The 25,052-nt window shown below is 40.7% G+C and overlaps 4 protein-coding genes across 19 annotated transcripts in view; 2 read left to right on the top strand and 2 right to left on the bottom strand.

The window, feature by feature from the left end:
* bma (SCY1-like protein bma) overlaps window positions 1-20,030 on the top strand; it is a 34,192-nt gene extending 14,162 nt beyond the window's left edge. For 2 of the 16 annotated variants that reach the window (XM_086833202.1, XM_086833199.1), the window contains 14 exons: window positions 64-159; window positions 254-399; window positions 1,132-1,262; window positions 3,832-3,946; window positions 4,349-4,494; window positions 5,437-5,590; window positions 6,284-6,460; window positions 6,527-6,599; window positions 7,122-7,258; window positions 7,330-7,543; window positions 10,168-10,421; window positions 13,358-13,375; window positions 14,205-14,354; window positions 17,639-20,030. In XM_086833202.1, the coding sequence (XP_086689328.1) occupies window positions 64-159; window positions 254-399; window positions 1,132-1,262; window positions 3,832-3,946; window positions 4,349-4,494; window positions 5,437-5,590; window positions 6,284-6,460; window positions 6,527-6,599; window positions 7,122-7,258; window positions 7,330-7,543; window positions 10,168-10,421; window positions 13,358-13,375; window positions 14,205-14,354; window positions 17,639-17,665 (1,838 nt within the window). In that variant the 3' untranslated portion in view covers window positions 17,666-20,030. Of the gene's footprint in view, window positions 1-63; window positions 160-253; window positions 400-1,131; window positions 1,263-3,831; window positions 3,947-4,348; window positions 4,495-5,436; window positions 5,591-6,283; window positions 6,461-6,526; window positions 6,600-6,658; window positions 6,915-7,121; window positions 7,259-7,329; window positions 7,544-10,167; window positions 10,422-11,310; window positions 11,371-13,357; window positions 13,376-14,174; window positions 16,332-17,638 lie in introns of those variants that run through there. The other 14 variants (XM_086833198.1, XM_086833196.1, XM_086833201.1 and 11 more) reach the window with 8 other exon arrangements.
* On the bottom strand, window positions 19,163-21,012 carry LOC110190507 (uncharacterized). Its single transcript, XM_020961028.2, has 4 exons — window positions 20,676-21,012; window positions 20,406-20,613; window positions 20,258-20,351; window positions 19,163-20,192 (listed from the first exon to the last, which is right to left on the bottom strand). The coding sequence occupies exons 1-4, from the start codon at window positions 20,860-20,862 to the stop codon at window positions 20,046-20,048; spliced, it is 636 nt and encodes a 211-aa protein (XP_020816687.2). The 5' UTR covers window positions 20,863-21,012; the 3' UTR covers window positions 19,163-20,045.
* A 24-nt stretch (window positions 21,013-21,036) lies between these two features.
* Dronc (Death regulator Nedd2-like caspase) lies at window positions 21,037-23,611 on the top strand. Its single transcript, XM_020960983.2, has 2 exons — window positions 21,037-21,875; window positions 22,348-23,611. Exons 1-2 carry the CDS (start codon window positions 21,432-21,434, stop codon window positions 23,245-23,247), a joined length of 1,344 nt encoding a protein of 447 aa, XP_020816642.2. The 5' UTR covers window positions 21,037-21,431; the 3' UTR covers window positions 23,248-23,611.
* On the bottom strand, window positions 23,599-24,738 carry LOC110190474 (uncharacterized). Its single transcript, XM_020960984.2, has 2 exons — window positions 24,164-24,738; window positions 23,599-24,103 (listed from the first exon to the last, which is right to left on the bottom strand). The coding sequence occupies exons 1-2, from the start codon at window positions 24,476-24,478 to the stop codon at window positions 23,711-23,713; spliced, it is 708 nt and encodes a 235-aa protein (XP_020816643.2). The 5' UTR covers window positions 24,479-24,738; the 3' UTR covers window positions 23,599-23,710.
* Window positions 24,739-25,052: the final 314 nt, after the last annotated feature.

The following is a 25,052-nucleotide window of genomic DNA, read 5'->3' as shown; positions in this document are numbered from 1 at the left end:
TCTTAGTATGAAATTGAAATGGATTGGTCCAGTCAGCAATTCGTATTCATATTCGGATTGCAGAAAGAATGAACGAGAACGATTTGAATAGCTCAATTCCGTGTCCACCGTGGAGCAACAGGGTGTCCAAGATGGCCCAGCCGAGTCTGGACTTTATGGGTGAGTTAATACATGAAAATATACTGTGATTGATCAATATTTTTCTTGAGGATATATGCAAATATTTTCTATATTATTATTTCATTTAATTTAGCTCCCGAAACTCAGTCAACGTCCAAGTGCAGCCTGCTTAGCGACATGTTCTCGCTGGGAATGGTGATCTGTGCGGTATACAACAGCGGAAGGCCACTGATTCAGGCCGGTAACTCCACCTCCAATTATGCCAAGCAACTGGAAACGGTGAGTAAACAATTTCTAATTTCTACGTAGCCAAGATGAGTCTGGGTATCGAGCTGGCGGCGACAAGTGCCAATTGGATGGATGAAAAGTTTTGAGCCACGCTCGGATGGGCTTGTTTGCGCGCTGTAATTAGATTCGCAGCTTTGTCAAATGCAAATGTAATCAAAAAGTCCACTCGAAACTCTAATTATTTTGCCACTTGTGCGGACAGGTGACGGAGCAGTAACGGGAACAGTAGCAGGAGCAGGAGCAGGAGTAGTGGTAGGAGGAGCGGTAGCTGGCGCCCCGCGGGCGCTTGTCATTAAAACTTTTAGTCCTGCTTGGTCCTGTCTGGGGCATTGGACTGGCTACGAAAGTCCTCAAGTGGTTTCTAATGTTGTGGCAAAGTTTATTTCGGTTGTGCAGTGAAAGAAAATTATAGTTTATTCTTGAAAATCATTTTAATATAGAGATTAAACAAGTATTCATCCAAATTATTTGTTCTTGTATGATTATTCTGTTTTTAAATTAAATTTAAAGGTGCCTAAGAGGATGTTTTAATATATTTCAAATTCCAAAAGTTACAAAACCCTTTTGTAGAAGGTTTAGTATTTTTAAATAATTTATTTGGAGTCTACAGGGAACTCTCTTGATTATATAATATTTTGACAATATATACGAAACTTTTTTCTGTGTAATTATGAAGTTTTGAAAATCGTCTCTCTCTCTCTCTCTCTCTGTCCCCTTCCTTAGCTCGATGATCTGGTCCACAAGCTGATGCCCCGGCTGCCAATTGCCCTGCAGGAGGCCACCTCTCGAATGGCCAGTAGGGATGCAACCGCCCGGCCCACCGCCCAGCTCCTGCAGCTCATCAAGTACTTCATGTGAGTGGCCAAATTAATTAACTTCCAGTTCCAGCTTCGGCTAAGACGCAAAGCAACAGGAAGCTCTGGCAACTGTGGCAATTTGCGCAGTTTCACTGAAAGTTTTTGTTTGAGTTTCAAATGAAATTGACACCTGTTAAGAGCAAAAGCCAGAACTTGCCCTCGGCGACACAGACACGCAATCTCTAAGCCAATTTGTACCTGTAGCTGAAATTCAATTGAAGGTTTCATTTATATTTTGCTTTTCTGTTTTTTTTTTGCCAAGTCAACCAGCCACCGCCACCACCTTTGCTGCCTCAGCCAACACACGCACACTTTAATTACGTCTGTTTGCCAAATGAAAGCGGTAATCAGACCTGAAAGACATACACAATGCAAAGCGAATGAGAGATGTGCACTGGGAGAAAGTATATAAATTAAATATACAATGTATTGAGAGGATTTTAATTTGTTGTGCATAGGTTTTACTTTTAAAAAGATGGCGAGAACGCTTTAAAGATAGCCTTTAATTGCTTGCATCTCAGACCTTTTTTTATTAAAATATCTCCGTAAGTTTTCTCGATATATTTTATAGCTATTTTGTGACCAATCTTTGAATTTAAATATTTTCCCTTTGTGCACAAAGTCGTTGCTTTTCAGCTGATTGTGCTGTGGTAGTTGAGTTGGAGTGGCAGTGGCACTGGTAGTGGCATTGCAGGGCCCGCCTCCACAGTCTCTCCAGCATTCGCAGCATCCTGGCTGGCTAACTCTGGGATTTATGACGACAGCAGCTGTTAGCCTGCCTCCCGGAGAGATCTGGGACAGGCAGGGACCCGGGGTGCTGGATGGGAACGTGCCGCGTTTAGACAAACAAAGCCAAGGGTGGTGGTGGTGATGTAGATGGAGATGGCACTGGAGCTTGAGCTTGAGATGAAGATGGAAGATGGAAGATGGAAGACGAAGATGTAGAAGGGGGATGCCTGCAGCAGAAGGTAGCGATTCCATTGGGGGGGCTCAGCTAAGGGATAACGCAGACTGTCTCAAGAATATATGTATATGTGTATATGCCCCATAGGTGAATTGAATGTAAAGTAGCGCAAAACGTTGCCAATTGTGTGGTAATGCCTCTGCCTCTGGTGACTTGTGGATTGAATTGAAATTGGTATTTCATAAGGTCAATTTCATGGAGTGATCATGGTCAAGCCACTTACTACAATAACAAGATGAGTAAAGTAAGAAGTAGCTTTTATTTATTTATTTTTTCTCTATCAAGTTATGCGATTTCTCAGAATCTAAACCACAATAAATATCTAGCTCCTATTTATCTAAAGTAAAGTAAAACAAAATTATGTATTTGATATTATAAATATTTCAATAACTACCAAGGACTTACTTGGACTTTGTTGAAATTAGAATAAAACGAATATACTTCCTGTTACCATTTACGCATCAAAGTGCGCTGACAGCCTCGGCAGCAACAGGGAAAGCAACAGTGTGCTCCTCCTTCACTTTTTCCCCCAGATCCTTTTGCTTTGGCGGAAAAACACCACGGGCATGGCAGCAGCTCCATCTCCATCCACATCTCCATCTCAACCAGCTAAACATCCCTCTTCAGCGTTGTTAGCCAGTCTCCAGTCAGTTAGTCAGTCAGGTTGGTGGCAGCACTTTGAAGTTAATTTAAATGTTGTCAACATTTTCCGCGTTTTTAGCAGCGTATGCAAATGGCTCAAGTGTCTTGGCAATCAGTGGCAAGCTAACTTTTCTCCTTTATCCTTTATCCTTGGCATCCTTCAGTTACTCGCTGGCAATATGATTTCTGCTCGATTCCGCTGATTAAGTCGACAAGAGAGCTCGCTGGCCAGCATGGCGTATACGTGATGTGATTTAGTTTCATTGTTTAACTAAGCGAAACTAAAGCAGCGTCGAATAATGTCACATTTATTTTCCATTTGTGGCAAATTTCACAGTTTCACAGTCCTCGTCGTCTGTTCACATCCAGATAACGACGGAGCGGCGTCAGGGGAGAACAAAAGGGGGGCGTTTTGGATGCGGGTCGAAAGTAAACACTTTTTGGCAATTAAATTTCAACAATTTGATTTACATAACAATGAAAAGTATTTACAATTCCATTTTAGAAAGTTGTGGCGCCGCCACTCCAAAGCTCTGCGGGGACTTAATATTTTAATTTCGGTGGCACTGAGATAAATATTGCCTTTAGCTAATTTTTGCGGGTTTTTCCAGCGGCAGTTTCCATTTGTTGCTTGTTTTAAAGCTTAATGTTTAATTGATGCCATTTACCGACTAAGCCAGCCGCAATCGTTTAAAAAATATATGCAATTAAGCACTTTAAGCGATTATACACGGTTTGGTATTTAAGCTGCCATGCACTGGGATAATATTTATGAAATCCGACATAAAAAGCTTATTGTTTTTTATATAAAAGTGAACATACATACATAAAAAACATTATATATTCTTTATTTATAGTTCTTTTTTTACAGTTATTTTCTCCTGTGTACCATTCTTAAAAAATAACGCAATTCCATCGAATACCATTGACTTAATGTTGCCATATTTCCCTTTTGCACAGCGATCCGGCTATAAATGCCCTCAAATTCCTGGACGTGGTCAACATGAAGGACACGCAGCAGAAGTCGCAGTTCTACAAGACCACCTTGATAGAAGCCATGCCGCTGATACCACGTGTAAGTGCTACCTGCTCCTTCCGCCGGAAACGGATGCAAGCACATTGGACAAATTTTTCTTTTTGGTGGGGGGGAGGTTATACATCTCGTTTTTGCTGGCGAACGAACTGACAGAGCATTAATCATTTACGGCGCCAAGTTGTGCGCTTTACGGCCAAACAATTTGTGAATTACGAGCCGTTTTATGACAGTTGCAAAAATGTAACATGCCTCTGTCTCATTGTCTTGCCTTTTGTGGCAACAGAGAGCGGAAGGAGTCCATCTTATTTCCTTTTTTTTTTTTTGGATGCCATTGTCCGATGCCGTTAATGAGGGCTCAGCATTGGCAATTGAAATGACATAGACTGGTTAATGACTTCCCCGCATTCCTTGTGTTCGTTATTTTTTGTGTTTGCCTTGCAGAAACTCTGGTGGCAGAACATCTGGCCCATGCTCAAGTCGGAGATCAACAATAACGAGGTCCTTGCCGCGGTCCTGCAGCCGGTCATGCTCTTTGTCCAGGAAGCCACGCACACGGAGTACGACAACCTAATGTCGGCCACCATGAAGTGAGTATGGGTTTGGGATGCTGGATGATGTATTTATAGAATGCTTTGCCAAGGAATTAGAGGTAACAATGGGCACTTAAAGGTTGACAAGCTCTTCATTTAATATTAAAAACTAGCTGTGTGGCATTAGGACTTTAGAGGAGTATATATTACCAGAAGCAGATATAATTTAAATTCCTTAAACTACATTATAGAAACATCCTCCTCCACAAGTTTTTTCTTCTATCCAAATATATTTACATTACCAGAGAAAAGTCCGGTTGTAGCCAATCCTGTCTTTGTTCAGCTTCCGTTGCCTTCTCTTTTCTCTTCTGACGGCGATACGAACTTTGTGTTTGAACAATTGAAAAACTTTCGCGACACTTTTTCTGTTATTCAATTTTCATGACGTTTTATTGCACCCAGTGAGCCGGGCGACAGTTCATATTGTAATTTATAGAGCTCAACTGGCGAACTTTCCCTCAACTAGGAATGTCCTGGGGAAAGTGGGCAGGAGGAGTGCTCACCTTTTGTGGGAGCTGTGCATAAATTAGTGAGACACACAAAAGCCCGCTCGGGTTCGCGTTCACTACTTTGCCGAAACTTGACGACAAACTTTGTGGCCACTTGTAAGACGCTTATTGACACCCGGCCAAAAAAAGAATGAACTTGGCCCAAAAGAACTTTTCACACGCGCGCCCACACAATGAAACTTGGAATAATGCGTTTATTTTCGGCAACACTAGACATTGAGGAGTTTTGTATTTAACTTAAGAAGCTAGAAATACATAAAAGAAGATGTGTTATTAATGGTTAATAGGACAATAAAGTGTTGATATATTTAAAATTTTGAGTGTTCAATATTATTTTACTTTATGTTGACTAGTGTCTTCTGGCACATATATGAACTCAAGAAAAGTTTCTAATCAAATCTGCGATGTATCTCTGCTCTATCTCACTTAGAGTCGTCTACAATACACCGAAATCCATTCAGGCCAGCGTTACGATACTTGAGAATTTGCATTTGATTATCGAGAAGACGAAGCCGGAGGATGTCACCACGGACATAATGCCAATGTTGTTCTGCTCCTTCGACGGTTCCACGATACAAGTGCAGGTGAGTGCTCCACTCGGATATGCAAATCACCTTAGACATAGCAGACTCTCGGAGACTTGCAGGCTGACTGGCAGACAGTCAGCTTGAGGAGAAGGAAAATGGAAATGCGAATGCGAATGGAAATGGAAATGGGTTGACGGAGCTGATTGTGTAATTACAGCAGCAATTTCTTAATTAACTGCGACTCAGACGCTGACTCAGAGTATAAAAGTGACAGAGCAAGTGAAATTTACATTTTCTTTCCACAATTTTGAACTCATTGGAGTGGGAGAAATTCAAATTCAATAAATATAAAAAATGGAAAATTTAACCACTCATTAAAAGAAGAGAGAGAGATTTCTAGATGATTTTATGGGAACATCTGCGGCAGGAAAAGAAATGTATGAAATAGACTTTAACTTATTAGGAAATAACTGACTTCTTGGAGTTTTTTTTTTGTAAATATTAATTAGGTGCTGAGGATTCTTAAAGTGAAAAAGTATTTGCGGTCTTAAACATAAGACTCTTAAACCAGATGCTTTCTTCTAAAGCATTGAAATTAGATAATCCTAGATAACTTTTTAATTAAAAATCGCCTTGCTGAACAGAACTAAAGCTTATTATTTATAACACAACATATTCTTTAAAACAAGTTATAATTATAGTATAATTAGGCAAAATAAATAAACTATTTTTGCTGTACGAAAATCTTAGAGTGCTGCCGTCGTGGCCGTGGCCAATGTATTTGATAGCATCGATGAGCTCTCCATCCGGCGCATGGTTCTGCCCAAGGTGAAACTGGTGTTTGAGAAGAACATTACAGATCCAAAGATAGTTCAGAATGTGCTGATGTGCATCGAGCGGGTAATGGACCGCATGGAGCGGGCACAGGTGAGTCGTTCTCCTCCTGTGAAATCTCCCATATATCATTTCTCATTCTCCCTTTCTCTGGCATAGGTCATGGATGAGGTACTGCCTTTGCTGGCAAACATACGGATTCCCGATCCCGATATCATCATGCGTACTGTGCGTAAGTTGAGCCACACAGACAATGCCCTTGGCACATACATAGTTGCAACCACTTTCCAGTTCAGTGCCAGTTCGCCATTGTTTTTCCAGTCGATTATCGAAAACTAATTAATGTTCCATAGTTCGCACACAATTTCACCTACGGCGTGTGGCAAACAATGCAGGTTTAACACTGGCTTATCTTGTGGCAAACATGGATTAACACAAATAGCCTGCGGACTGTTTACTAATTTTCATTTAGTCTTTTAAATTGATGATATGTTTGCTTTAATAATTAAGGATAATAAAACTCACTCGCCAATTAAGGTTGTTATTATGACTTATAGTTTGATTAAATTCTCTTAAGTCTATATCTTGTATATCTTAATCTAAATTATTTGGTGTAAACTTATTAATATATATAAGCGCATTTCCTAAGATATATTTAAAAATTCCAGGTGCTTTTGCACTTACTGAAGAGCTCCAATCTGGCCTTAGTTCCTGTCTGAAAGTAACTCCGCTTCTCTTAATTAAATTTTCGCAGGCATCTATCATAAACTGTTTGTGGACAAAACGTACGGTCTGACCGTGGAGACCATGGCCACCAATGTGCTGCCCCTGCTCATACCGCATACCGTCAATCCGGCACTCAATTTCGAGCAATATTGTTACCTGCTGGAGGTGAGTGGGAGGCAGGAGTCTACTCCGAGTTATTTCAGGCTGCAACTTCCCATGTGCTATTGTTGTTACAGGTGCTGCAACAGATGCTGGAGGCGATCGATCGGCAGCAACGGAACAAATTGAAGCTGGACAACCTGTCGATGGCCTCGCCGGAAAGGCACCGCACCCTGCGTCACCAGTTCTCCACGGACAACATGAATGCGCCGCCCTTCAACATACCCAACTTGCGTATAGATCAACGCAAGACGTCCAGTGCCGAGGACATGGCCCGCAAGAACTCTGGCGGTGAGTGGAAGACACTACATATCTTTGCTCTTGTATTTTGTAGCTTCTTTTGAGTAAATGAAATCTGCCTAGGGAGAACTTAAGTCCCTTGATTTTCTCCAGTAAATAACTTTATAGATTCTACACCTTAACAATTTAAACAGTAAATAATGCAAATTTATGTAAATATCTGCTCATGTTTAATGTCTGCGGGAAGTGTAAAACATTATTATGGGCCTAAGAAGTCTGTCAAAGCCAAGCTAAACTGCCTATGTATATATATTTATGAGCTTACCCCACCAGACCCTTAAGTGACTCGGTTGGCTGAGTAGCCGCCTGTGGGCATGTATAATTGGAAATTTCGTCGTGATTTCGAATTGATATTCATCGAACGTGACAGAAGCCCATTTGTCCTGCCCACTAATCAGTGGGCTCGGTCTCGGTCTCAGGCTCAGTCTCAGTCTCGGACTCCAGATTAGGCCATTGTAACCGACATTTAATTGTATTATCCTGGCAATGATAATTTTATAATAACCAACATGAAAATCAAAAGCACCGCCCGCAGCCGGGCATTATCTGCTATGGTAACATGTACAGGCTGTGTGCAGTGCTTGTACTTAATGAACTTTCGCCCCTAATGATGATTTATTATGATGGCCCTAATCGCCCGCAGACACGAGGCAGTTCACCCGGGGCTCAGCTCCGGCCGGGACTGACAATTTGCCAACACAGCCGGGGTCAGACTTAGCTACCACCTGGCACCTGCCAACCTACCCTCTCACCTATTTCACCTGCTGCCTGTAACCTGTTTGCTGTCACCTGCCCACGTTGCATTTTGCAAGTTAAAAGTCACAAACAAACAAGGTCAGGATCATTTTGCGGGTTCCGGAAACCGAAATCCGAACTAACATTTCCAAATGACAAAAAGCAGGGTTTAGAACTTTAATGAATCAACAGGATGTGAGATTTTGGTAGTGGAAATCTGACTGGATAAGAAATTACGTATACGCCACGTAGGATAAGGAATCAAATTAATATGATATCCAAATTAAATCAATTTCCCTTTATCGAAACCTCAAGGATATATTCATTTCTTTATATGTGTTCCCAGTTGTTTGTAGGCGGCTTGCGTTGCCCAAAAACCTTAATCGAATTGCGAAAACCGAGTGGCCTGGCACAACCTTGACAGTTGCCATGCATTCAAGTTAATAACTTTCGGCATAAATTGCCTCTGAATGGGAATCCGAATGAGAACAGGTGAACTGTAGGTGGGCGGGGGGTTTGGTCCCAAGTCATGTGCAGCAGCCGCAACCGCAAAATGTACGAATGTCCTTGGCAGTGACAGTATTCGCAGGCGTGCAAATTCCTGGCTGGCTGCGTTTCGGCGTTTGTTTGTCGGTTTGCCGGTCTGTCTGGTTGCCGATTTGTCGGTTTTTGGCTCTGACTGCGGTCACGCCGCCGACTGGAGGCTATGTATATGCCGCCTACGTGACACTGTTTTTGGGCCTCGACCGCGACCATTATTAGACTTAATTAGCTTCCCAACCGAGGGCTGTGGAATGTTCGCGTATCTGATGATGAATCGCATTTCATGTTGGCCGTGCGCAGGAAACAAATTACAGAAGGGCTACAATAAAGTCATTTTCTGGTATAGTTTGTGCTTTAAAATTGTATGTAAAGTATTCTAAATAATTATTAACTGATGAAATGAGTACGTTTTAAGGAATATCCCCGTGTTATATAAAAAACTTTAATTTTGAATTGATTATCATATCAATTCCTAAGAGCTAGGCCTGATCACTCCTATAGCATCTCTTAATGTTTAAAATATAATAATGATATAATTGTCAAAGTAAACACTTACCCCAGTAGAGGACACGTCATCTTTCGTCATTGATTAATTCCTTCCGATGTAGAGTTATATTCCTGGTGAGTTAATTAAGTATCATCTTTCGATATGGATTCATCGAAGTGTTATTCTTTCACTATCACTTTAGATGTTATTCCTTACAGTATCGACTTATAATCGTGGTGACTTCAATTAGAATTATCATGGCACCGAAGATCTCTTCCTGTTTATCTGGACGTGTTGCATTGGCCACGTCATATAGTTTAGGTCGAAGGGTAATCACTATCACTATCACTATCGATGTTAACACTAGGTACCCCTAGGACAGACTGAGATCGCGGCGATCGAAGCACCTCTATTTATACTTCCCGATCAATGATACCAGAGAAAGAGAGCGAGAGGGAAAGAGCTACCTCTGTAGCTGCAACAGAGAGCGATAGAGCGTAAGCGCCATCTCTAGAGCTGCAGCAGAGGGAGGCAGACATACCAAATAATATATATAAAAATTTCAAGTGCAGAGGAAAATATAATTTTTATCAGTGAAAGTGCCATTTCCGACCCTATAAATCATATATATTCTTGATAAGCATTAACAGGCGAATCTGTCTGGCCATCTCAGATTGCAAATCTTACTTTCCCAATTTTTCCTAAAAAATGAATGGGGTTACATCATTTAAATTGTGAAATCCTTAATTAAATCCTTCAATAGTTGTAAAACATGTTTTATATTTTAACCATAACTTACTCTAACTATATATCCAAGTAATATGCTCTCCTCATCTCTATGTGCATCTAGGATCCGGCATGCTGGGCGGCTGGTGGTTCGGCTGCTCGCCCTCATCGCCGGACAGTAACTTCCTGAGAGTCGGGAACGTGTTCCCCAACCGGCGGCTGTCGGACAACACGTTGATGACGCCAAAGATCCGGATAGCGCCCTCGTGCGCCAGCTCGCCGGGCGGCACTCCGGGCAGCGGGCTGCCAACCAGGAGGCACTCGAGCATCGGGCCGCAGGAACGGCGGGGCTCCACCATCAATTTGTCACCGCCAACTGTAAGTTGTTTGTGTCTGGCCCTGCACTGGGTTTCGATTTCAATTTGGACGTTAACGTTTTTTATTATTTCTCTTGTGTTTATTTTTATTGTATTTATTGGGTTCTTTTTTCCCGCTTTTGTTTGGCTTTTATTTTGTGGCCACCATTGTTTGTTGTGGTTTCACCCCCTGCCCCCATATAAATATATATACATATATGTATATATATACATATTCTCGCTTTATTTTCCGCGATGTGCCACTCGATTGGCCGTCGGTGGCCACAAAAGGCTTGCCCTTATTTGATTTTTATTGAAATTTCATTTGAGTGCCTCGCTCGCTGTATTCTTGGTTTGGCTTCTCCAGCAGCTCATGTGCCATGTGTTTTGAACCCGCCGAAATACTACTACTATCCATATATAGCCATCAATAGCTATAGCGCCTAGATTAGCTCTTACAGTTACTTACTACTACTACTACCACAGTTAACAGTTACAGTTCTCAGTTAACAGTTAACAGTTCTCAAGCGAACATTACAAAAGCAAACAAAGAAACATTATGTTCTGGGTTCAGTTGCTTTTGTTATTCAAGTATATTCAAGCATTATGATTTCCGATCTGATCAGTTATGAATGCGTTTATGTATTAGCTCATTTCCCCCCTGACCCCGCAGCAAAGTCTACATACTAACCACAGAAATGCTCTAACACACGCTCTCTTATATCTTATCTCCCCCGATCTACCACGATCACCTACAATACATATAAACTTGACAATAACGAAAAATATATATATGTATAATATATTTCAAATAAACACAAATCACGTTGTCGTCGCCTCGGGATCTATCGATCTCCACAAATTATGTCTCTTTTCCCAAAAAAAAAAAAAAACAAAAAAATAAACTATAGTACGGTGCCCGCGGTAGCTCTGGATCGAGTCTATCGGTGCCCTCCACTTCGGTCTATGTTGTAAGTCTAAAAAACAAAGCAATCTCAGTCATGCGAATGTCGAATTACAGAACAACACTTGACACTTCGACCAAGTCGAAGATACTATACCCTTGGTGGCGTAAAATTCAATTTTTATGATAGTTGAACAATATTAGATAATAAGATATTAAACAAAAATATCAGGAGATTTATTGAAAAATAAATTAACAAGGAAATAAAAAATATTATATCACTCAAACTCCCTAAAAGAGGAATATTTTCACCTTAAATTATAATTAATAGTCTAAATATGGACACTTAATTTTAAAACCGCTTTGCCAAGGGTATAAGACTATTTCACACACATGGTTGGGCCTATTTTTACGGATCCATTTGACATTCTTGTGCGAGTTGTCGGCAGCACTTAAAGCCAGCATCGAATTTGGACTTTTGTCTTGTCAAGTTGTTAACATTGTCGTTGTTTCATTGTTCATTGTCGTTGTCGTCTCCAAAAGCACTCGAAGCTAACCTCTCTGTCCTGTTCTAAGCCCACTACCAACACACACGAACTCACTCGAACAATGGCCGACTGCTAATCAAAATGGCGAACGGAAGCTGGGCGATGCGTTTCCGTTTTCGTTTCTATTGCTCGCTCGCTCGCACTCGCCGCTCGCTGGCCTTTTTATTCGAAATGTACTCGTATTTTGAGACTGCAACTGCAACTGCGTTTGAATATGAATATGAATTTGACTTGCGCCTAAATCTCTCGTACTCGTACTCGTATACGTTCTTGTGCTGTTTTTTTGGATGGAAAACCTGTTGCAACAAGTATATATATTTTATTTAATTTATTTATTTGTTTGTTTTCATTTTCATTTCCATTTCCGATATGTTTTGTGCATTTGCTGCTGTTCCTGTACATGTATTCATCTCTGTTTTTAACTCGTTTTTTGAGCTTATTGTTTTCCGTGTGGCTCCCATTCAGTTTCAAGAGTCCTGTTCTTCAACTGTGTCTGCCTGTACTTCCGTTCTCTGTCTGCCTTTCTCTTTCTCTGTCTCTGGGGACCTTTGGGTGGAATAGCTCATGCTAAGCTCATGCTAATATCCAGTATGGTGTATATATAATGCAGTCGTCGACTCTATTCCCTTTTCGTTGTCTTTTTCGGTGTTTCACATTATTTTCCTCACCTACCTACGTATCTTATTATGATTTCTACTAAGTGTATATACAAAGTGCTTTCAAGCGGCCCAGAGTATTGCAATAATGAAGTTGCCTGATGTAAATTTGATGAATGGGAGGGAGACTTTTCTGCGAAATAATCAAATTGACGGAGGAGAAAATCAATCAAATTCATAGCACACTTTTTGGGGCTTCGCTAGGAGAAGTATCTTTAAGGAAAAAAAGACAAAGATGAACGATATAGATTAAAGGCTCGCAACAAAAGTCCATAAATAATTGAAATTACACTCATAAATCGACTTAGAGACCAATACAAATGATACATCTATTAAGTTTTATTTTACTATACTATATACTATATACTATACTATACTATACCTGACTACTTCTTCATTAAATGTCCTGATCGTGCTCAGTGTTAATTTGATTTCGTTTCCATTTAACTCTGTTTAAGTTGCGTTCGTATGAAAAAAACAAAAACCAATGAAAAACCAAATGCCACACACACATGGAACATGGACACTAACTACAATATATATGTACTATTTGAATGGCTAACAAGAAAATCTCTATAACATATATATATATATCTAAACGGAAGCCAGAATTTTGTGTATATTTTCGCTGGTTCGTTGTTGTTGAATTTTTGAACAGCAGCGCGTTGTGGATTCATGTTAACTTGGGCTGCTTCCTTATTCAGCCCAGACGAGCACAAAAAAACACTACATATGCGTCTCTTTCATGTGTGTATTTCCGTTCTTCATTTCATGTACGAACAAAAAAAATAATAATAATTGAAACAAAAATCGATTATACGTATAAAATAAAATAACAAAAAATTCGCAGCTTGCACGGAGCATGATCGTGAGTACACGTTTCATAATTTCAGAATTTTCTCTCTCTCCCATTTAATTTTCTTTTTCAGTCTCTTCTCAACTCTTTCTCGGCTCACTCCACCCTCTCCCTTTTTATTCCTCTGCCTCTCCACTATTTAAGGTCTAGACACACACACTCCAGCAAACACACCCACACACCGTCACAACGCCCACCACCTCACGCCGTATGCTGATATTAAATTTTATGTTAATGTAATTTCATTTCATTTGCTCTCCGCCCGCGCCCCGTATTGCGAAATTTGATTTGGAATATATGTATATATATATGCATAAATACTCATGTGTACTCGGCCTCATCTGTACATACCATATATCCATATATATAAATAAATATTTATATGTTCCCATTCGGTTGAACAACCGTGTATATGTTCTCCATTCAGTTTCCCTCTATTTGTATCAATGTTTTGGATCCGTCTCCTGTTCTCCTGTCTTCTGATTGATTGATTCATTTCGAGTTTGAGTGATTTGGTTTCATTGTTTGTTTGTTTGCTGGTTGGTTTGTTGCTTTGTTTGATTGTTTGTTGGTTTCGTTGTTGGTTTGTTCGTTTGTAGCACAATCAGCTTACGTATATGTACCGGTAAGCCTTGGGTTCAACCAACACCACATACACACACACACATGCACATCGCAGACAATGTACATAGCACAGATAAATATATATATCTATATTTAAGAGTATGCCTCGCTCCCGATCGCATCCGCCCGATATACTCGTACAGATCCCTCTCCTCAGTCACGACAAGCCTTGACTAATCTTCCAAAGAAATCTCCTTTATTGTACTCCCAAAAACAGGGTGGCTCCATGCCGAACACCTCGAGCAGCGTCCCCTTTCTGCTGTCGTCCAGCATGCAGAGCATTAGATCGCGCCGCCAGTCCACGGTCCTCTCATCGGGTCCACTCGGCTCCGGATCGGGCCTATTGCAGCAGCTGGGATCCGGCATGGTAAGACAATTAACTTCCGTATCCGGCACCGTGAGTCCGGTGCCGCTGTTGCGGGTCAACGGTACGCGGAACAGCAATAGCAACAGCAACGTCCGAAAGTGTCCGTCACTCAATATCACATTCAGTCAATAGTACGATCTGAACGAAATCGGCGAGGCTCCGGCCAACGCCGATTCCGGCAGATATGGCTACGGTTCAGCCAGCACCAGCCAGTACAGTTCCGGCCTAAATTCCGGACTCGGTTCCGGATCGGGTTCCGGCTATGGCTACAATTACGGCTATAATTATGGCCTCAATTACCAGCAGAGCCTCAACAATGTGCGGTTAAAGGCCAAGCTGCGGAGCATGAATCTCAATCTCAATCCGCCACGGAATTGAATACTGAAAACCAAAGATCGAATCGAAACGAATCAAGAACGAATCAAATGCTAATCAAATCGAATCGAATCGAATCGCAGAGATTCGAGTGCAAAAGGAATCTGAAATCTGAATCATGTGTTGTATATGCAAGCGGGGCAGAGGGTAAAATGTAGCAAAGAAAACAATCAAGGAATGAATCAACTTATGTATATGAATGTACCTATGTGAGACCTATATACTATAGCCTAGTTATACTTACTTACTTACTTACTTACTTACGGTCGATGCTAAAGAGTAAACATAAAAACCAATTATCAAACTAATATTTATATGCATACTAATAGAACGAATACAACTGTTGTTTTTTTGGCGAATTTATTCAAGTCCTCTATATTTGTATGTACCATAAGTGTTAATGTTGAAATACCAATATACCAAATATCTGAAAAATCATGACGAGTTATCCGCCACATAGCCCAATTGGATACTTACTTAACTAACTGCTATTTACATTTATTATTATTGATATTAATTGACACTGTTGATTATCTTAGTTGTTGTCACTCCTACGGTCCTCTTTATCTCTCTCACGGAAAATCGAACGCGTGAACAATTGAATCGAATTCGATTAGTGATTGGAAAATCAAATTGAGAGATCCCCCTATATCCCGACCACACACAGACACTATGGCCACCGCTGCATGTGTGTGTGTGTGTGTGTATTAGCGTAGTGTTTATGTGCGGAACGTGAATCCTTTATCCTTGGCACCGTACCCGAATTCGTAAATCCCGTCGCCTTTTTTGACGACCGTGACAGTGGTATTATTGTTAAAGCCCACACATTACCAGTTAGTTTAGCTTAAGCACCTGCACCATGAATTTATCGGATTAATGTTGGATTAATGTTTGCCAAACGAAATATGAGATAGGCAATCTAAAGTTAGTAACGTATACGTTAAGTTAATGCCATTAAGTTCCTGTATATTGCTGTAATCCAGGTACTATATTTGATAGAAGTTTTGTATTAATTTATACATAATTTTTTTAATTTTAATCTCTAATTTCATGCATGGTTTCTTGGCTTGCAATTTTTCATGTTTGAAAGTTAAAGTTCTGAAAGCTATTGAAGCAGTTTGTTCTCAATTTGTCCGATCTACTATCAAATCTTCAACATTTATACTTAAATATGAAATATTTTATTTAAAGATACTATAATTAAATAGAAACAAATATAAATCTAAAAGAAGAAGGTCCTTCAATGCATGAAATTAAATAAAACTGACAGGCTAGACCTTTAAATCTTATATCAGACTCCATAAATCGCTGCTGAATCAAAGGTGAAACTTGATACCTAAACTGAAAAAAACTAGGAAACTGAAAAGAAAAGAAATAAGAAACCACCTCCTTTGAAATGCATGCTAATTCTGTGCCTGCAATTTTTAATTTAATCCCGCAAAACAAATGATTTATCAAACTTTCTCGCAGCTGTACAATATAATTGTGGTGTTCCTAAGTGTATTGGAATTGACGTTTTGAATGTCTCTGTACTACTTGACTTGCCATTTTACTTTCTGCCCATCTGAACTGCACTATATAAATATTTTGGAAATACAACAAGAACAACAACCGATAATTGAGAAATATATATGGAAATGAGAGAAAACTCGAGCTGCGAACAAATCGAATTAAACTGCTGATCGCGGAGATATTGTACAATATATACATACATATATGTGTAAACTTGATTGATTGACTGACACTGAAGGCTTCAGAAGGCTGCTACCCGCTATCTTGCATACCCACTATATCATATATCGATCTGAATCTGAACTATATGAATCTGTTTACCGACTTACCAGATGTTGATATGCATTTGTACTTTGTATTTTTTACTCTACTACGATTAAGTCATTGCGAATTTATTGTAAATGTTAAATGTATACTTGGCTTTTGCACAATCAGTGTTGCTTTGAAATTTGACCCCGTGAACCCCATAACCAATTGATCCCCTAACCCCTTAACCCTTAGTCCGCTTGTGCATTTTATTATTTCCATTTGCTTTCGCTGTACTGTAAGTCGTACCTACATATATGATTATAATTATTATTATTATTACACTTCAAAATGTGCCTTAAGAGTTCAAAGGTTCTCGCATTTCAAATGTGCGTAGATTGTGCGACAAGTCTTTAAGAATTACATATACATAATGCCAACTAGGTGAGATCGAAAAGAGTAACTACCGCTACCTAAGACAGGCTTAACTCTGCTGAACCGTAAGTCGCCACGCCCGGAGGCGGGGTGTCCCCGGAAGTAATGCCCCCTCCATTCCGATAATACCGACACTCATCCACAATTGTACCTTAGTAGTAGTTTTGTAGTCACTCACATCCGGCGGAAGTCCCATCCGATTCGATCCGATTCTTACACAGACACGTACACCTAGCCGTAAGTTAACCCTAGATAGATGTTCGTAGTTTGCATTCAATCCAGAAAACCTAAAGAAACAGTCACCAGATCCCCCCAGATGTATCACCGGAAACAGGAAGCAGGTCCCGACAATCGATGCATGATTACCGAACCCTCCCGATAACCGATAACCGCTAACCGCTAACCGATGTCGATGTCTGTAATACTTTTTGCTAATATATTGATTATCTTTATAATAAAACTGTACTGTGTGTGTGCCCTGCCCCCCCGTACTCTCCTCCTGTCCCCAAATATTTGGTGTATATTTTCCCGTATTCATAACCCCCCGTAATATACGTAATAAACGAGTAATACTGCAGCAATTCCGTAACAGTAGCTAGCTATACCTTTTTATTGTAACAATACTACCAATACTAGATCTCTATGTATTTTGACAAACCGTTTGAAATCAACCAGATTGATGGCCTAATTATGATCTTGCAACAACTCTATTACAGTATCAACTATTCTCCGGACGTAACTAAGATCGCAAAAAAATACAGAAATAAAAACATTCAAAAGAATCCAATTACTTTTCAATGCAATTTCGGTCCATTTATGAAACACCAGTAATCAACTAACAAATATATAAATATATTAGAGTTATATAATTATGACATATATTATGACAAAAGTGTACCAAGAGCAAGCTTAAAACCAATCTAAATGTTGTTAGCCAATCCAATTCGATGTGACCAAAACAACAAAGGTAATCCGCAAACTTAATGTAATTTAACCACAAGAGAAAAGTGTCAAACACACACACCCACACCCAAACACAATCCCAAAGGAACCACAAAGGACACTATGCAAAATGCAATCAATTCATAGAAGACCCTAACTAATACATTAATTTATTATAAATGTTTACGCTAGGCCCACATATCGAATATTCCTCACATATAGCATACTGATATTTTACTAATTATTTAATGCATATTCTTAATGAAATCATATCATAAATCATCACCACACTCAAAGGAATCATCGGAATTTGTGCGACAAAGTTTACTTTTCCCAGCATACATACATATATCATATCTCTAGCACATACCTCAAAATATGAATATGCAATTAACTACAATCGAAATCGAGTACCTACTGTACGACGTACCTAGGCATCAAGAGAATCAAATTTATCCCAGAGCTTTACGGCAGACGCAATCAAAATGAATATACATAAATAACCACAAATATGAAAGGATATTTTTTATCGATCGAGAGTTCCAGCCTGCCCCCGCCTCATCATCCAATCCATTCCTATATACTTACACTTTTACGTACTCCTGATCAAGCGGAATATGCCGAACCGACCAGAAAACTATACCCAAAACTACTACTAAGGTGAATACACGAATCCTGAAACAGATACAAGTCCCGAACAATTAATGGAGGCAACAACTCAATCTCTCAGATTTATAGTCAATTTGTATAGATGTGTGGTAGTTGGTAAACTCATGAAACTACCTATATAGTGGAGAAGTCTTCGACGTATTCATTACAAAAGCGGCTATTAAGCGATTATCATTGTTGTGTGGTATGTTTTAGCGGAAAATAGAAACCAAATATGAATTTATATATATGTATACAAGAAGAAAGCAAGGCGAACTCTACCTAGGACACGCTGAAACCTACTTTATATATATACACACGAATGATCTATGCTCTGAATAACACGACACGGAAACGGGACAATCAAAATTCTACCGACACAACACTCTTTGCTAATACACAATAATTTACCAATTATATGAATTATTCGTTGCTGTTGCGTTTGTTTTGTCGTCTTCGTTGTGTTCGTTCGATCCTGCGGGATCTGCATTTGGTTTATGCCACGATCTAATGATTCCGAAACTCCAGCATATCCTTGCCATGCACCCGAATCTGCTTTTGCATTGTGTTGAGTCCTAGTCTTAGTTTTAGTTTTAGTTGTTAAAGCTCGTTTCGATGACATTTTCGGGAGCTTAGACCAGGCATATCGGTATGGTTTACTAGCGTTTAATCGTATGTATAAATAATTAGATTTACTTAATTTTAATTAATTAATCACACAAGCTAAAAAAGAAACCAAGAAGGGGAAAACCAAAAGCTCAAACTGGACTGAACATTTAAGAGTTATATTATGTACATTATTGAATTGCATTTGATTGATTAACGAGAACACTATGGTTAATATTAAAGGGTATTATATTTGTATTCGAATTTGTATATGTAACTTTGAACGTATGTATGTGAAATCATCTTCGGTTATCTTATCGTAAGTGTGTGACATCCTAGAACCTGAAATGAAATTAAAAATGCAAATGCAAAACGTAGCCAACTCTGTCTCTTGTGATTCTATTGTGATGCTATGAGAGTCAAGCAGCACTCCACTGTTTTTATGCCTCTTAAAGTTTAAAACAAAGCTAGTCAAAGCAAAACAAAAACTAAACTACCAAATCTCTATACTCTAGTCTATGCAACGCTAATTGGCGACAAGCAACCATTGAAAACAATCATGCACAATAAATGTTATGCAATTGAGAGAATCCAAGGCCAAGGAACCCTAACCTTAACTTTTTCTTATACTCGTGTACTTACACCTACTTGAAGTAATCGTGTATAACTAAAGGAATTCTAGATTTTAAATGTGCTAAAGCTGTTTATAGTCAAGTACTTAATTATGAGTGTAATTATCGAATATTAACTAATACGTACAAAGGTTCGGGGCATCATTCGGCATAGTAATACTTATGTATAGAGCGAGGAAACGATTGATAATGGAGCGACAAAGTGCAAATGCAAATGTGACAATGTACGTATATAAAAACAAAAATTGAATTTAAATGTTTAATAAATGTGTGGAAATGATTAAGCGGTCTATAATTATTCTCTTTCGTCCAGGAACAGGGGATCTAGGCTAGCCTTGTTCGGCTGCGCGACATAGTCGTATTCCTGCTCGTGGTACAGGCTTTGCCCCATGCTTCGCGCCACATCATCCGATTCGTCGGTGTTAGCCTCATCTATAAGGATCTGTGTGGGGGATTCACTTTAAAACTGAATGAACTCTGTAGAGAAAATCAATGAGGATAACTAACTTCAATTTCTCTTGAAATAAACGCCTTGGTAGCTTCAGTTAGCTTCTTTTGGGGCTGGCCAAGTAGCGCATTTTCCAGAAATGTGTAGGCCTCACTGAAATAGTAAGGTGATGGGTTTCAACAATTTCAAAGTTCAATGGATACTTACTTCAAGTCAATGTCATTTAGTTCATGTGGCGGTGGCTTCTTCTCATTCATCACTATGGAATTCATAACAGCCGCCGCCTCGAATTCGCAACGATTGGAAAGATCGGCATTGCTCATCAGCTCCAGCCACTGGGTAATGTTGTTCAGACTCACGGAGTCGCAGTCGGCGACTCTTTCCCTAGCCCAATCGTACATACTAGACACGTAGGCTGGATGGAATAGGTGTTAATTATATTGCTAAAGTAATTATTTTAATATTTTTGATACTCACCGAGCGTTTCCTTCGTGTGGTCTTGGTCACGGAATTTGGAGACTGCAAGAAGGTTTTGCTGTGAGAAGCCGTGCCTGTGCAAGTACCTTTCTAAGCGCATCTTTTGATCTCTTTTAAGAATACCAGTATTCGGGGTATTTTTTACTACTGGTTTATCAGTTTCCTGGTTAATTTCGCTGTTCTCCATTTTTAAGTTTTGGTTTTCCGGAATTCTTAATTCAAAATAATATCAGCTGTGGCAGTGGAGCTGCCAACTTTCCTTTTCTAGGAATTCGCATTGAGGTTCTAGTATTTCTTATCTTGCCGGCGGTATTTTTTGGCCGATGTGTAGAAGGTTTTGTTTCGTGGTAGCGCAACGGTCACACTGATCCGCACTTACAAACGAACGGCTGCAAACGAGAGAGAAAGAGCGCGCATTAGCACTGATCCTTTTGTTTCAAAAGAAATCTTATCCATAAAATCCTTGTGCAATAATATCCTGGTGCAATACATACTTAATTTGCTTTTGAAAAAATAAGGACACTGCCAGTGCTGCCCCCGCGCAATTGCCTGTTGCTCCACCAGCACAAACGACAACGAAAACAAAGCCTGAGAGGAGACAAAGACGCAAACCGAGTGCCAAAGCCAGTCACGGAAAAACCTTGAAGTGACTCATTGCCAATATCACTGCCAATTGGAGATTGAACACTGCCGCTGTCCTTCGACTTACAAATAAGTGCAACTAAGCCATAAAACACGAAAAAAAACAGCTCCGGAATGCAGCCACCCGAACGCGAGATTGGAATGCTGAAGAAGCACCGCGACCACATCCGCAGCAACCTCGATCCGCTGGTAAAGTTAACCGACTACAGCCGCATAGCACCCGAGTGCGTTCGCCAGGGCATCCTCTCTACGCAGATGCTGCGCAATGCAGAGGATCTCAATGGCGAGCGCTTTAACATGGACGAGGAGGATGTCCGGCTGGAGCAGCACCGTAAGCTCTTTCTCAAGATCATTCAACGCGGTCCCACCGCATACAACCAGCTGATAATTGCCCTGCGAAACGTAAACTCTGTGGAAGCCGCTGAGCTACTGGCGTCCGTCGATGACTCTGCTGCCAGAGTGCCCTTCATATCGATCACCGAGCGCAAGACCAACAGCAGGTCGGCGGACATTGTGGACACCAAAACGCCGGAGGCGGAAGGAGCCTGTGTCAGCAAGGTAAGTTCTTTGATTTTTATTATTAAAGATTGTGTCTCCGCATGCACCCGCAACCCCTTTCCCTACATTGGGTTAAACAAAAGCAATACCTATCCCACTAATTTCTCCAGTGGGATAGGGTCATTAACCTGCGTCGGGTGTATGAATCACCTGTCAAGGCCATATCATGCTAAAAACGAAAGCAAAAACAAGTACTTATCTCATAAACTTCAAGTGCTTTACCCCTATCCCGTTTTCTATGGGGGCTAAAACCAGTTTTGGGGCTCCCCATACTCCTGTTACCTGAATTTCACCACATGATGCCATCATTTTGATATCCCTATGCACTCACTGCCAGTTTGGATGAAAACTGACTAATACATAATGCGTTTTAAACGATTTTTGTATTTATTGTATTGTATTATATGTTTTTGTAACGTTATCAGCTTCGTTTGCTTTACAAATGCTTATCTCGTTTCCGCTACCGTTTCAGAAGCCCCTCGGCGATCCGCTGGGAACACTGATGCCGCACACTGAGGAAGTGCAGGGCACACGAGAGGTACAAATGTCCACAATGATCCATGTAGACAAACTGCTTGGCACATATCCCATGGAGTCGCGTCACAACCGCGGAGTGTTGTTCATGGTCAACATTATTGACTTCCCGAATCCGGAGCGAAGACGGAACGGCGCCCATGTGGACAGCAACTCACTGATACACCTCTTCCGCCTAATGGGCTTTATTATCTTCGCGTACGACAACATGAACCAGCAGCAGTTCTTCAATGTGCTCCGTCAGGTAACGTCCTCGACGTACGCCAAGAACACAGAGTGTTTCGTGATGGTGCTGATGACGCACGGCAATCGCGTTAAAGAGATCGATAAGGTGGAGTTTCGCGATGGATCCGTGGCGGATACGCACATCATCAAGAGCCACTTCCAGGCCAATGTCAGTCCGTATTTGGTGGACAAGCCAAAGGTGCTTATTTTTCCGTCGTGTCGCGGCGAGCAGGAGGATAAGGGACAGCCGAATAATCAGTTTGATTCCATGGTGCCATCATCAGTTGTGGTGCAGCCGCAGGAGCGTGAAGTTGAAACGGAGGGTGTATCCCGTGCGAAAGTGCCAACCCTCTCGGACACGCTGGTGTGCCATGCAAATACGCCCGGGTATGTGACCCACAGGGATCCCGAGACTGGCAGCTGGTACATCCAGACGTTGTGCGACATGCTGGCCAAGCACGCCCACGACACGCACTTCGAGGACATCCTGAAGAAGACAAACGCCTCGGTGGGCACCATGCGCACCCTCAAGGGATCCATGCAGACGGGTGCCTTCGAAAATCTTGGCTTCAACAAAAAACTCTACTTCAATCCTGGCTTCTACAAAGAGTAGCCGCGGTAGCCACTGCCCATATTGAAAGCATTCCCCGGCCGACTGACTATTTGCATTTCACAACCGTATTATGTTCGTTACGTATCGTCGTCGCATTTATGTATGTCCTTTAGAATATGTGTTTTGTGCCGCGTGCTATATATGTTTTGTATTCTATTTTATACTCTGAGACAATACTCTTCCCAATTTTCCTGGGGTAGGAAAATTATGTCCATTTAAGTAATAATTGTCACAAGCAACCATTTCCATTATACAGAGATGGAATATTTAAAAATATTAAGTAAAATGTATTACATTTTTGTCTGATTTTAGAAACGATTTGTATACTTAAAGAATGAATAAATCACTGCATTTTTAGACAAAAGCTTAATGTTTAATAAGCTTGAGTTCTAATTACACTCTTAAAATGTAAAGGACAACTACCTATTACGATTATATCAAAAGTACGCCTATAAATCGTAGCCTATTCATCCTGTTCGTCCTCCTCAGCCAAGTGGGAAAGCTGAAGTTTTCCCGCGGCACGACTTTGGTTCGACTTCGGCTTTGATTTCTTTTGTTTCTGCGCCTTTTGGCCTATGACATACTCGGGCATCACCAGTTTGGAGCCTCTTAACTGGGGCTTGTCCACCTCCACATCGTTCACTTCCTCCGCCTGCAGCTTCTTGAGATTGCGATTGAGTTTGCTGGTCTTCTTGAATTCGATCTTGCCGCCGGCATTCATGGAATCGTCGTCAGCTTCCTCAGCATCCCGCTGGGCGTCCATTTCCCGGAGGAAAGACAAGGCGGCAGCGGAGTTACTCTGATCGGATATATCGACGTCGGCAAGGGAGTACTTCTTCCACTTGTGGGGATTTATCTGTCGGTAAGTCCAAGATACTTTAAGAGGGTTCTTGTAAGGACAGGGCATTTCTCTCACCTGGTAATCTGGTGTCTTTCGGGGCTTCAAACACCGTCCGATGGGCAGCTCGGGCTTCTTGAAAATGCTCTCCTTACCCCGCATTCGTCGCAAACTGCTGTCCGACGGCTCGAGGCCTGCCTCAATGCTGCGTCCGTGACGGTAGTTCATCACCTGTCCGGGCCCGGATGCGTTTCCGGATTTACTTCCCCGGTCGAGAGCGTTGACAGAATACGGTTTGGCCTTGCTCTGATCCAGGCCCGTGCCCCTCAGCTCTTTGCTGGCATCATCGAGACATGCGAATAGTGCATCGCGTTTGGCGGAAAACTCTTGCATTTTGTGATGATTTAATTAGTAAATTGCATTTGTTTAATTGCTTTGTGTTTTTAAAATTAGAATCCAGCGAGCGGCTGCCAACTTGCTACTGGTAAACAGCTGTTTTTACATGCATACAGACTGATGTATTTTGGAATTTTCCAGGACCGTATATTTTGATGTAAGATTATTCATTTGTTTAAAAAAATATAAACAAAGACTATTACCTATTGGTAAACATTTGTTTATTTACATTACAGTTGAACAAAAAATAAATAAAACATAAATAGCTGTCTCAGTATTTTATTTATGCATACTTTTTATATCGTTCTGGTAACACTGGAGCCGGTGTATAAGTGCAAAGCGTGCTCGCTCGCGAAAAATAAATAAATTAAAAAGCAAGGTGGATATAAAATAAAAAATAACCCGAATTCGGGACAATAAGCATCTTCGGCTTATTTCAAATAGTGTCTTATTAACCGCCGGACTTATCCAACAGCGGCAACGGATTACTTAGTTGATTTTGCAACTCCATGTGGTTTTTGGTGGCAACAATAGTTGCGAGTGTGGGAATCTTTTAAATACGAATTTACCC

This window comes from Drosophila serrata, unplaced genomic scaffold, assembly GCF_035046125.1.
Source record: "Drosophila serrata isolate PLE 108 unplaced genomic scaffold, ASM3504612v1 contig_272, whole genome shotgun sequence".
Taxonomy (NCBI): domain Eukaryota; kingdom Metazoa; phylum Arthropoda; class Insecta; order Diptera; family Drosophilidae; genus Drosophila; species Drosophila serrata.
The sequence above is the reverse complement of the archived record's forward strand: the minus strand, read 5'-3'. Positions and strand labels throughout refer to the sequence as shown.